Raw genomic sequence first — 13,360 nt, 5'->3', positions numbered from 1 at the left:
AAACAGAAATAAAGTGCTAAAATTATTTGAACTTTGAGGTGGTCAGTCAGATTTATATCTGTTTTCAAAGTGAAATAGCCAGCTATTTGATTCTGAGACCCTAAAATATAGTTGGACCACTGTTTTTGACCACATTTATTTAACAGTTGGGCCATCAAATAAATGAAAGCGGGCCCGCTTTCAAAAGTAAGATAGATAGTAACCGAAAGCTTGTCAGCTACAGTTGTAGCGGCAACCTTTGCATTCGCTCTAGTCCAAGTGGAGGATACTCTAACAAACCCTAACCCTAAGTCGGTAAATAGGGTTAGGGAACTTGACGTCGGGAAATGGACATCGGGAACTTGACGTCAGGAAATGGACATCGGGAAATTATCAGTGGGAAGTTCACTTGACCCTTCTCACTTACCAATATCCCCCCTATCCACTCCCCACATATTTATCCTATAACATTTTCTGCTTAGGGGTTAATAATTGGCGTGGTGATACACCGTCAACCCAATATATTCAGGGATGAACAAATGACCAAATTTACACCTCTACCAGTCCATTATGCTTCAATGGACTGTATAAAAAAAGTTTCAGGGTGTTCCGGCATCTGTGGAATATAATGTGACTATGCGTCCTCCCACCCCACCCACTTCTGTATCTCCACAACGGGACTGCCAAACAACTTCAAATTTGGCATGGAGCACCCCAATGTATCATTGGTTTCGTTCCAGGTCTCCCCAGAACCAAAGATGGCCCAGTGAATATAATTCACGTATACGACACAGACACCCAAGCCAAAGATATTCAGGGATGAACCAATGACCAAGGTAACACCTTTACCAGTCCAATATAGTTCAATGGAATGTACAAAAAATGTTTCAGGGTATCTGGATATCTTTGGAATATAATGTGACTATGCCTCCTCCTGCCCGACGCAGTTCTGTATCTCCACAACGGGACCGCCAAACAAGCTCAAATTTGGCATGGGACATCCTATTGCATATATATTCCATTCTAGATACTCAACTTTCAATTCTGAGAGATCATATAAACTAACCCATACTTTACAGATACTACTAATACAATGTGCAACAGCGGTCAACTCGACTGACGTTTCCCTTCCCATATATGACAGGGACTTTTCAACTATATCTTAATTTATAACTCCAGGACTCTGTGAACACCACGTATCTTTGACTGGTCCAAAGAGTGACAATTCATGACGCTCCGAGTTTTGTCCTTTGATACTCCTCATCAGATTCACGCCTGGCACTGGGATGTATAGCTATGCAGGCCGCTATCACGGAGCGCAACCACTGCAAGGTCCTGTGAGTCTGCCTAGGCTCTAGGAAATTCGGTTTTGACATCCTGGCTCCGGGCCTTCGCGTAGCGGTTATCTCTCAGAACAGCCTCAAATTTATGACCTTTGAGGTTTTTTTCATTTCTTTCTCTCCTCTCTCCAATAAATTTGTATTTGTAGAACCCAAAACAGATTGTTCTACCGAAGCTATCATATACATCATTCAAGATTGAAAACAGGGAAGGTACAAACAATTCAGGTTGATGTGTAGCGAAGGGTTAGGATGCGATGAACAGTACAAATTGCTTTATTCTGAACAGTGGTACAAGATTGAAAGAGACAAAGGTACAAGACGTGTTTCTTCTGTTAGAGTTATTCACGGCTTAAAATCGACGCCGTACGTATTTTATCTAAAAGTGAAAGAATCGATAGCCCTTCGGCCCATCTGGATGCATTCCATTTGTTATCCAATCTACATTATGCGAACATAAGAGGGGCCAGTGAGAAGATAATGTATATAGGGTTTCCTGGACGGATTGGATGTGGCGATGGTGAAGGATTCCTGGTCGGTATTACTACAGTAACGACGACTCGTTCTTCACGTCCTTCGATAGCTTAAAATTATCAGTTAAGAGTCATTCGGAGGAGCGGCCTGAAGCTTGAAGTTTGAACACACCACTTGTCAGAGTTCTGGAGCTCATCCGCCACTGGCGTGTGTGAGCCAAAGGAGTTTGAGCGATGCAGATCCAGAAGCCGAGTATGGTATGCCATCCTTCCCAGTTTCACGAGATTAGGAGTGTCCCTCGGCGTCGGCGCAATGTAATACCTGCCAAAGAATCGTGAGCGAGTGGTGATCAAGAACGACGACAAAAAATTGCCATACATGGCAAATATTCGGGACGTGACAGTGTGACCCGCTCTTTCCAATATCTTCTCAATGTTTCGGATGGTCTCATTGCAAAAATATCAGATAACAAAGTTGCTATAAAAGGGAAAGATATCTTTCCAATATCTTTCATATATCTCCGTCATCAAAATTTATAATAACATCGATCATTAAATTGGAAAAGATATTGGAGAAAATATTTTAAATTTCTTTCCTGATATATCTGGCCAAGAAAAGGTGTAAAGTCTATTGATTTCTACACAATTTTTTCACGGTTTATCTGCCATTTACATAAGCCAATGCCCGCAGTGAGAAAGAGGATTTTTACAGGGCGCCCCAAACCCGTTTCCATTTGAATCATTGCCAAAGCTTTCGTCCGCCCTCATCGCGGCTTAAGCATCTGCGCAAGCATCATCAGCCCATCCAGTGGTTGTACAACTGATCGTGGTGATGTGGACTTGAGGATGGATTCGCGAGGTCTGGAGCAAAATACATACGTAATCTGTGAAATGCAGGGCAGGAGAGTTACTTACCGTATTTCAATGTCCTCCAAATTTTCGCCGCATGATTCTCTGCAGTCTGCGGAAATAGAATTGTGTTCTGAAAGGAACATCAATAGTAGGGCGGACGTTGGAAGAAAGCGGTGTACCGTGTCGCGGCGTCTCACCATTGGGACGTGTCCTCATTGTTTCCTTCGTGGAGGAAACGGAAGGTTCCTTAGTTTCTCGTCGAAATACTTGGGATGTAGAATATTCCAATGTCAATAAACGCATCGAAGTTGTCGTAATGACCTACACTATTCCAGCACACGCATCGTTCTGCCTTCTCAATCCCGTTGTTGCCCTCCGAAAATTCATTTTCACGTCCCAGCGCAACTTGACTGTCATCCCCGTCCTCTCCAACTAGTCGTCGGCTCTGATGTCCTTGCTATCTTGAAGTAAGACCACATAATGGTTGAAGAGTAAAAAATCTGCGCTAATGTCAGCGTTTCACCTTTGGGTAAAGAAGAGAAATTATCAACGGTGGTGTCGATGCTAGGGCTGCGCGAGTTCTCCGAGAAGGTTGTAAGAAGGGGCGCGGTGGAGGTGGTAGGTAATTTGCGTGGTGGGGTCGGGATTTGTGAAGGAGGCGATTGGTTGTCTGAGCGCCGTGGTCAGATGACGAGTACGGTATAATTTCGAATTGACGATCTTGAAGTTCCAGAGGAGAAGAGCGCTTGGGGGCGTAGGACACAGACGGAGATAGTCCGATGATGAACTTGAGTGGAGCCTGAAGGAAGTTGGCACCTGCAGAAACTTGAGAAATTAACGAGGCGGAGACAACCCAAATCGCGAACAAGGATTTGTCCAGGACGTGGCTATGTAAGCGCCTAACTACGCTGGTCTGCTCGAGGGATTGGGCATATTTCACAAGAGGCTTTCGTCAAATTTCGGAATTGATCAAGGCAGAATGCACAAAACCATGTGCTTCTCGTGTGGTTGTCGAATTTCCGAGTCCACTGGATCACCTGAGCTCAGTTCGTGATGAAGAAAATCCTTTTGAACCTTAGGTATTGCCTCGTATGTGAATATCTGGTCCTGTGAGTTGTGTGCAGACGTTCACTCACCCCTGTAACGCCAGCGGACGACAATTGCATCATGAATGCAGGTTGTCTCTAGGCGGACATGCTGGTGCATCCTTTTGGGCCCTTGCTTCTTCGATAGTTTGTGGCTCTAATTAGATTTCCCTTTGTTCTTAACCGAGCTCAACCACCGGAGGAGCTTGAATCAGACCTGGACTTTTAGACCTTCGAAACGCCATCGCGTGAACAATGCAAATTTAAAAGGACGGTACGAAACTGAGGATACTTACACGAATCTGCAGGGGCCCGGAGGCGCTCAATTATTACAATTCAACTGCTGCAATTTCGAATTCGAGTCTCCGAGGGAGATTCCTGGTTGTGCTGGAGACTGTCCGGACTGAGATCAGGATTCGCGTTCAACCGCAGGAGGGTCAACTATCTTTGTCCTATAGCATTAATAGGCAATGTGGGGAAACAATTATGTAGAATACTTCTCAATTCCCTCATCTCCTATTCGTGTGTCCAATCAAACTGTTTGTGTAACGTTACTTGGGATGAACAAGGGATGAAGGAGTTGGAGTTTGACGAAACTTGAAAGTTAGGGTTAGGGTTCTAACTTCTGAGCATTGATTTGATCAGATTTCCACAACTCGAACTTCTGATAAATGGCATTCCAAGTCCCGCGCAAAGCGATTCTAACGAAGGAACAGCTCGAATTCTTTCAAACCTCGAAGACACATCAAGAACTCGTCTCATATATCGAGGTCCTCAACGACGCAGTCGTCGGCGTCAGGCTCACCGACGAATGTTCGTTGTCTACTGGTGCAGCTGCTGTTCTCGTCCTTTTGGACAGTGTTGAGCGAGTGGCGAGGGTTACGCCTCCCGTGGAGAACTCCGCGTCGAGATTTGGGAATCCGGCTTTTCGGACATTTTATGATCGTGTCTCCGAGGTGCGTTTGTGTATCCTGGAGTTGGATTGAAGTAATTGCTAACCATCGTTCATAGATTTCACCGGAGTTACACGCATCTCTCCCTGGCTTGCCAAGTGAAGCTATCGAGGAATTGTCGGTCTATTTCAGCGAGGCATGGGGCAATCGCACGCGCATCGATTACGGGAGTGGGATGGAGCTCAACTTCCTCTGCTGGCTGTAAGTTCGGATTTCTTCCCTCTTTTTGATCGCTCAACGTGTCGTATACTTAGCTTATGTCTAGAACGGCTACAGGTATTACAAGAAACGGACCATAAAGCAATCGTTATTCGTTTATTCTGGCGGTAACTCACCTTTATCATCTTTCAGTCCCAACCAGACTGACCCGTTAGCAGATACATAAACATCATGCGGATACTCCAATCGACCTACTGGCTAGAACCGGCCGGATCGCATGGCGTCTGGGGGCTGGACGACTACCATTTTCTCCCATTTCTCTTCGGTTCCGCTCAACTACGAGGTGGGCAACGTCATCGCACTCTTCCGAACCCCAAAGCTGATCCGTGGCACATCAGGGCATAAGTACATCCGTCCCAAGGCGATACATGACCCTGAGATAGTCGAGGAATACTCAAAAGACTACATGTATTTCGCTTGTATCGCTTTCATCAATTCGGTGCGTCTTTCCCCCCTCGTCATTGTTCGCTGTTGACGTTGACGCATTCTCACTCACACAGATAAAGACAGCCTCCCTCCGATGGCATTCCCCCATGCTCAACGACATATCAGCCGTAAGCTTCCTCTCCTTTCACCTCTTTTCTTTTGGTCATTTCCTCCTTGTTTCGCAGGTAAAAACATGGGATAAAGTCAACTCAGGAATGCTCAAGATGTACCTTGCCGAAGTCCTCAACAAGCTCCCAGTAATACAACACTTCCTCTTCGGCTCGTTCCTCCCTTACGACGGGCCTCTACCGCCTCCGCCTCCGCCTGCTACATCTCTTTCATCCACGTCCACAAAACCCGTGATATCACCGACAGTACATGGGGACCACGTGCACCCACACGACGACCTTGGAGGGGCAGGCCAGAAGGACGTTGGTTGGGGTGACTGCTGCGGGATCCCCGTGCCGTCTGTGTTTGCTGCGGCTAGGGCGGAGGCGGAGAAGAAGCATGGGTTCAAGTTGGGCGAGGCGGGGGTGCCGGGTGTGAGGCCCGTTCCATTTGATTAGTCGACGATGGGATGATCAGGATCATGGTGCGACAGACAATTACGGACCACATATGCTTGCTTTTATAATTATAGTCTTAACATGAACTATTTATCGCGACGTTTTGGTGTCAGAGGGACGAGAGATATAAGGGAAAAGAGTGTGCAAAGTCCTGATGCAAATGACTGTATGACGGAGAGTGGGAGGGTGGGGAGTGAGATCCTACTACGTGAGATGGTACTAATTGTCAAGTCCGTTGAGGGTAAGCTACTAATAAAGAAATGGTTCGCGAGGGCTCAAAATACCGATGAGGAGAGTCAGTCAAGGAAAAGACACAAAGGGGTACCAAGCATGAGCGAAATAGAAGGTAGAACGTCCAGAGGTTGACTTCCAATGTACATCCGCTCAATCATGCCTGACTGAGCAGAATTCTATCGATCGCGGCGTTGATAGTCGCCTTGCGAGAAGTCAGATCCATGTCGAACTGTTCCTCGAGCTGGCGCCGAATCTCGCGCTTCGTCACGGAGTTGAGGTCTGCAGATCGCATGATTTCTTGGACGGACCGCTCGAGCTCGAAGTCACTTGGTGCGCCACCGGCAGCAGGCGCACCACCACCACCCAGGTTGGGTAACAGATCGAAGGTATCTGGGCTGTGCGTCGTGGGTATTGGCATATCTAGGTAGTTGGTGGCAGGGCGTGACGGGGCAGGCTGGTGGAAGTGCCCTACGTCGCTCATTGGTCGGAACTGGGACTGTGGGGTATTGCGACCTGATTGGTATCCTGGAGGTGGGTACATGCCGAGCTGAGATGGGGCTGGTGAGAAGCTGCGTCCTTGAGGCTCGTAGTAGGTTTCTCGGCCGTATAACGAAGCAGTGCGAGAATCTGCGTAAGCTTCTTTTGCTTTGGTTTGAGGGACCCAGGATCCGATGCTGTGATTCGATTCCTTGTCCCAGAGCTCGTTCTCCTGATGAAGGGTGTTAGCGAACAGATAAAGAAGAGAACAGGCAAAGCTCACGTAGTCATTCCATGACTTGAGAGGAATAGACCGAGGATCGAACTTCCCTTCGTCCTGGTTCATAAGGGAGTTAGTGTCGTGTACTCTCAAAAAGAGAGATAAGAACTTACATGAACGATCATCTTCTTGCCAGATTCACCAAGGACGACACGTGTTTGACCCCAAGAGAAATCGTCCATCTTCCAGAACGAGTATAGAGGCAAGAAGAAGGAGAAGGCGGGAATGGCAAGGACGTAGAACAACATCCATCCGATCATGTCCCACTTCCGTCGCATGATGAAAACCAGGGCTTGAATACCGTAAATCGCGGCGATCATGATAAGCGATAACGTGGGGATGGATTTGCCTTCACCGGCCACCAGGTAGATCAAATACACGATCTTGAGAGGTAATCAGATACCTGATCGAATGAAAAGGTAAAACTTACATATGCAACAGTGACGGGCTGTGTGAGCGTCGAAACCAAATCAATCATTACAATGAAACGCATCGAGAAACAACAGAAACCGCAAAGCTGCTCCAAAAAGATGAGCTCCCCGAGATTGTGGACTGTCGAGTTGATCCAGCGGCGACGTTGAGACAGCAAAACCTTCCAGTCATCAGGAGCCACGGTGTACGCATGAGCGTCGCGGATGAACTGGGTTCTGAAGAGCGGGAAGTGCTTGAGGAGCAACGTGGTAAGGTATCGATCTTCGCCAAGGTGCAGGAGGTTCTTCATATGCAGTGTGTCGACACGATTCTCCGAGTAGTCGTGGATAAGTTGGTTGGAGATGAGTAACGGCTTATGGGTATCAGGTGTTCTGATGCGGTAAAGGGTGAAGCAACCCGGCAAACAGGTGACGGATCCAAAAAGGCTCTCGAACGCCTTTGCCATGTGATGGGAGATAAAATACTCGTACACCTTTGTAGAGGTCGTAAGAGGGCTAGATGACCAACTAGAAACTTCAAACTCACCTGCATCATCGTAATGAGAGATTGCTTCGCGTTGGCCAGTTCAGTTTCGCCACAAACACCGAGCAGCTTCTTGTCATGAATCATCCTAGTATGGTGACTTAAGCCGACGAAAAATCGACAAAGGAAACGGACATACGCAGAGATGAGGCGATTGACAGAGAGCGGGTCCACAGTCGTATCAGCGTCCACCATGAACAAGTACTCATAGAAAGACGGGTTGACGCCGATAACGTTCTTGATCTGGTGGTACATTTCGAGCTCGAGCGGATTCATTGGGGAGTTGAAATGGACCTGTTCAATTGGCGTAAGGGAAAGAAGCTAACAGCGTGAAAGAAACCACGAACCTTGTTCAAGAAATGCATAAGAAGCATCTGAGAGTCTCGTTTACCACGATTGCCAGGACGGCTGCGCTCAGTCGGCTTGCCAACCTTCGCAACGACCAAGTATGGCACGACGTGACCTGCACACTCATACAAGCCGGAGTAGACCTTGCCCATGTTGTGCTGCTTGGCTCCTTCACCGAGGGACATGAAACTGAGAGGCTCAGGATCCAAATTCGGATCAGCCCCCAGAATGTCGAGGACAATGCGCGGAGTTGGACGATCGTTACCGGAACCAACAATCATTCCATCGCAAATGACGAGGAGCAACTTGCGTTTGTCGTCATACTTCATCTGAGCGAGGGAGTCAATGGTTTTGCGCAGGGAAGTATCACCTTCGGTGTAACACGGCACCTGACAGATGACGAATTTGTCATGGTCCTCCGGAGCGCGTGCAGAACCAAAGTTGATGGAGGCGAGGAACTTGAAGCCAATGATCGACACCATGATGATGGAAAGTACCAGGAGAATGTAGGTCGCGAACAGGCACTGCGGGGATTGGCGATTGTCCACTTTTCCGATAGTGAACAGATTGCGCAAGCAGACTTTCTGCCTCGCAAGGACGTCACTGTCGATGTTCAACGAATTCAATCGCTTCGTGATATCCGTGCCCGCGTGAACCTGGAAAAGATTCAAAACGTCCCCAGACATGAAATTGGTGTCCGTGGCGGGAGCCTGTGTTCCAGCTGGTGATCGAACAGCGGGGGGACTCGTGAGGTAGTTCGTGACATCGTAAACCAGACCGTTGTAGATGGCAGCTGATCTCCCAGCACTGGCCATGTTCCTGATTTCCTTGGGAGTGTACCCAAGGAACCCAACACGAGCCGTGTATCGCATCACGACCATGCTCTCGAAGTACCAGTCAGGCCGGGAATCGTTGGTAAAGGCGCGGAAATCGTGGTACACGGAGTTGGGATCTGTGTTATTCGAGGAATCCAGGGTGACGTATGGGCTGACAGAACCTGATGTACCATCGCACAAAGCGCTGACCTACGTAAACAAGAGTAAGGACAAGAATGAGGAAATCAAACGAGCAACGTACCTGAACTGGGAAGATATTGTCCGCGGATTGTCCACCGTACTTCAAGATAGCCTTGGTAGGAACAACACCAACCACTCGTTGATGTGTAGCGGCAACAGTAGTTAAGTCGAAGACCTCTCCACGAACGGAGGTATAGACGTTGTTTGGGTTGAGAATGGAAGAGTGCGAAGCAAGTTCGGACGTGCTGAAGACATGTTCAGTAGGGCAGATGACCACTCCCAAGACGGCAATGACGAAGACGGCACAGGCGCAGATGAACCAGATAAGGAGATTGAGAGCAAGCTTCTCTCTCCAAGCCTGCCGCACATCCATACGCTTCATACGCCCAACATAGGTGAGCAGAGGAGTTGGGACCCAGAACGTCAACATCCAGCACAACGCGACCCATCGTCGACGAGCCGAACTCTCCTTCAACACCTCTGACGTCTCTCCCTCTTGAATCTCGCCCGCAAGCGCCTCCTTCTCCATGAGCCCCCTCTTGTCAGTATTCTGGAACATGTTCCTAGAGGGGGCATAAGACTCTGACCCAAAGTTTGACACAGATTCATCGCGGTTACTCGTGAACCTGCTTCGACCATCAAAGTCCTCGCTCCGAACAGACTTGTTCTCCTCGTAATCGTCGTACATCTCGTTCGCCGGGAAGTCGGATCTCTGGAACGGAGACGCGTTGGAGACGAGGGGGAGGGCTTGGTTGGAGTTGTTAAAAGCTTCTTGATAACCATTGCCCCATGGTGAAGGTTCAAGGTCGTCGTTTGGTATCCGATAAGGAGCATACGGGTCGTGCAAACCACGGGGATCCAAGCCGGCCTCAGCTTCTTGGTCGCGAATACGATTTCGCTTTTGTTCTTCGACGTCGTGAGACCTGAGCTGATCCTCGAATTTGTGGAAAGCGACTTGGGAGAGGAACACCTAAGAATGACCATACACTGAGCTAACGCATCAACCTCAATCAAACGAAGGAAACCTCACCTTATGTTGACCCAACACCAAATCTCGATCACCCAGCCCAAATGTTGTCCTAGCCTGATCAACCATCTCACGAGCATCTCCCTCCGAAATGCCTCCACCCTCCAAGCCCTCCGAATACCGTTCGCAGAACTCCTCAGGCGTCATATTGACCTCAAACATGCTCGTGCACCTCTTCGCAATCTCCACCAAACCCGTGCTCTTAACCTGCCCCTTCACACTCCTTCCCTCCAACTGATTCGGTAGCTGCGAGTCATTCGGGTTGACGCAGAAAATATACCAGGGCTGCGTCTCATCCAAAGTCTCGAACAGCGTGTCCAAAGCAGCTTTAAACTCGCCTGCAACACACGGGCTGGAGCTTGTCAAAGGACCGCCTGATGGTCCCCCCTCGTCCTCGTCCCTCTCTTCGATATCAGGCCCCAACCCCTCTTTCACCGTTGGCATCCGCTTGATGGTGTTCTTCCTCCTAGTCGACGGGGCACGCATGGGCTTGACGGCCTGCTGCGCTGCAACAATGGTGTCTTCATTCCTTGGATGCGCCTGCGTTGCAATAGCCTTGGTTGAGAACAGGCCCTTGACGAAAGGGTTGATCGACCCCGTGCCCTCCAGCCCATCCGTAGCTCCACGGAGTAAAGAGACATAATCTGGATTAACGGCGTCCAAATTGCGATCAAGGAAACCTTCAGACGAGTAGGTAACAGGGCCGTTGAAGTGGTTGACCGTAAACGAGGGGAACCCTGACCGCTCTACTGCGCCGGTCTTGAAAGACGAGTGATTTCCCCATCGTTTTTGGAAAGCTTCCACCATCGTATGATCCGTCTTCTTCGGCTGCCTCCTCGCTTGGTCATCCATGATATGTACCAACCCTCCAGGAGAGTTCTGCAGGACGCGAATGCATTCTGAGTTGTCGAAATATGGTACTTGGGGAACGAGCCGCGCGATGCCTTCGAGGTTGTACTCATTGACGTGGCTCTCAAACAGACGCTTCTGGACCCAGTTTTGGAGGCGCTCGTTGGCAAAGTTTATGCAGAATTGGTCGAGGGAGTTGGGTCGACTGGACATGTTCTGTGGGCCAGGGAGGTCGAAAAGGCCGATAAAGGAAGTGAAGTCGTCCTTGCACAGACGCTGATTGATGTGTTCGTTTAACCATGCGAACAGGAGCGAGTACAGAGTTTTGGCGAGGTCGTCTCTGTTATCAGAGGCACCATCTGGATCGAGGAAGACCGTGCAAAGCTCCTTCTTGACAAGCTTGGTCTTGTACGACAACGCAGCCTCCAACGCAGCAGGCTGGATGCCCAAAAAGTCGGCCACAATCTCAAGGATGTCCGTATTCCGCACAACCGCCGCATCCTCATTGCGATGACGGTCAACGGTGAACTCGAGGTTGCCAAGGTGGAGGATGGCAGCAATGAGCTGGCACGTCTGCGCAACATGTCGTTTAGAAAACCCGATAGTTTTCAGGGCTATTTTGAGCTGATCAAAGCGCTGCGCATCTTCGTCACGCCCAGGTCTCGCAACCCCTGTCCCACGTTGACCAAGGTAACGGTAGGTGGATTTGTCGAGGAGGTGAAGGTGCTGTCTTTCTTCTGGTGATGCTCCTGCGACGAGGTAGTAGAAAATGTGGAAATTGCGCTCGCCCGAAGGCACGGCAGCCACACGGTTCCGCTCAAGGTAATAATCGAGTGTCTTCACACCGCTGAGCCGTCCTCGGTCTGAGAATTGCAACTCAGTGTACTTTCCGAATCGAGATGCGTTGGGATTGAAGAGGGTGCGAGCGTTTCCGAACGTCTCAAGCACGAACTCTGCAGCAGGAAGCTGGGTAGCGAGCTTAGAGCCCTTTTTGCCTGGGTTGCTAACGCTGAGCTCCAACAAGGACTTGATGGCGAGGCGCCTGTTCTCCGACTTTCCGCTCCCTGTTTCACCGCTGTTGATGGATAGATGAGCGTCAAAAGAGGCTGTGGGGCAGTTGCCACGACGCACCTGAACAAAATGCACTGGTCCTGCGTTGTCCGTCTCATGTGGTAGTAAGCGTTGTTGGCGATCTGAAAAACGTGTGGGGGGAGTTTCTCCTTGTGTTCTGACGAATCCCGGTACTCTGTAGCGTACTTGTACAGCATGGAATCCGAATTTGAGGCGACATATTTGTGGGGGTTGAGGGCGACGACGCCAGAGGAGCCGATGTTGGTGTAGATGGTGTCTGTCATGAATCTCTCACGAAGACAGGCAACGATGATGTCGTCTGAGATCGGAGAGAGGCCTGCGAGGTCGGTGGCGGCCTCTAGGCGTTGGTGGGCGTTCATGGCGGCAGTAGAGTGCCTGTTCATCGTGGCGGGCAGCTAGAGCCGCTGCTAGACGCTCTGGACTACTTTTTGAAGGAAAAAAGACAGAGAAAAGACAAGGGAAGGTAGACGGCCGGTCTCCTTAGCTGGCGGTGGGTAAGAAAGTCGTGGTTGCCGTCCTGGCCGTTTCTGACAAACTCCCACGTGGCCAGACCCTGACCCAAAACGACCAAAACCGCAGTTTGAGGTAAATAATTGAAACCACTGGCTCGAAACCCGAGGAAACATTGGGGAATAAGGAGAATTTTATAGGAGATTGTGGTGGTATAAGAAAGGGAGATGAATTCATGCTGGCATATTTCATGTTGGCCGAGCATGCATGTTTATAATTGGAATGGAGCAGTAACGGCCCCGAGAAAGATTCAAGAATATTAGTCTATGATGTGCCAGGCAGCTAGGTAGTAGATAGTATGAGTACAATGAAGTCCCTCATTGAACATTGATATGTGAGGAATTTATAAGGTGTAGCTTGGAATTAATTTTGACTTGGTAGGACGTTCTTCTGATGGTCAAGTGAGTCTGAAGCCACTGACTTGACCCTTCTTGGGTTCTGATTGCCCCTCGGGACGCTTAATTCTGGAGTGAGCGAGAGACAAGGCGGACCAAAACATACCCAGTCACATGGACGGCATACCCAAGGTCAAAGCACAAAAAACAACAAACAATAGCACCTGCCGAAAATCACTTGTGGCTGAGGAAAGCTCTCACTGCGAGCAGTAACAATCGTAAATTTACCGAGCACAAGGTCGATGAGAATGAGGAGAATGGCGAAAAACAAGCTGGGAGATAAAA

At 49.1% G+C, this 13,360-nt stretch overlaps 3 protein-coding genes across 3 annotated transcripts; 1 reads left to right on the top strand and 2 right to left on the bottom strand.

Annotated features, from left to right (window-relative positions):
- Positions 1 to 2,556: 2,556 nt before the first annotated feature.
- Positions 2,557 to 3,810, bottom strand: LACBIDRAFT_334504 (uncharacterized protein; the record flags this gene model as incomplete). Its single annotated transcript, XM_001889243.1, has 5 exons — positions 2,557 to 2,653; positions 2,708 to 2,774; positions 2,912 to 3,101; positions 3,168 to 3,590; positions 3,781 to 3,810. 5 exons carry the CDS (start codon positions 3,808 to 3,810, stop codon positions 2,557 to 2,559), a joined length of 807 nt encoding a protein of 268 aa, XP_001889278.1.
- Positions 3,811 to 4,400: 590 nt separating this feature from the next.
- LACBIDRAFT_240941 (uncharacterized protein) lies at positions 4,401 to 5,893 on the top strand (the record flags this gene model as incomplete). The annotated part of the gene is made up of 7 exons (XM_001889272.1): positions 4,401 to 4,685; positions 4,741 to 4,883; positions 4,937 to 5,008; positions 5,057 to 5,184; positions 5,240 to 5,340; positions 5,402 to 5,455; positions 5,513 to 5,893. 7 exons carry the CDS (start codon positions 4,401 to 4,403, stop codon positions 5,891 to 5,893), a joined length of 1,164 nt encoding a protein of 387 aa, XP_001889307.1.
- A 388-nt stretch (positions 5,894 to 6,281) lies between these two features.
- Positions 6,282 to 12,529, bottom strand: LACBIDRAFT_186476 (glycosyltransferase family 2 protein; the record flags this gene model as incomplete). The annotated part of the gene is made up of 10 exons (XM_001889242.1): positions 6,282 to 6,836; positions 6,888 to 6,941; positions 6,998 to 7,267; positions 7,315 to 7,788; positions 7,842 to 7,926; positions 7,978 to 8,132; positions 8,186 to 9,211; positions 9,264 to 10,172; positions 10,233 to 12,153; positions 12,210 to 12,529. 10 exons carry the CDS (start codon positions 12,527 to 12,529, stop codon positions 6,282 to 6,284), a joined length of 5,769 nt encoding a protein of 1,922 aa, XP_001889277.1.
- Between the last annotated feature and the right edge of the window lie 831 nt (positions 12,530 to 13,360).

The sequence above is a fragment of the Laccaria bicolor genome, genomic scaffold (genome assembly GCF_000143565.1).
Source record: "Laccaria bicolor S238N-H82 LACBIscaffold_64 genomic scaffold, whole genome shotgun sequence".
Classification (NCBI taxonomy): domain Eukaryota; kingdom Fungi; phylum Basidiomycota; class Agaricomycetes; order Agaricales; family Hydnangiaceae; genus Laccaria; species Laccaria bicolor.
The sequence above is the reverse complement of the archived record's forward strand: the minus strand, read 5'-3'. Positions and strand labels throughout refer to the sequence as shown.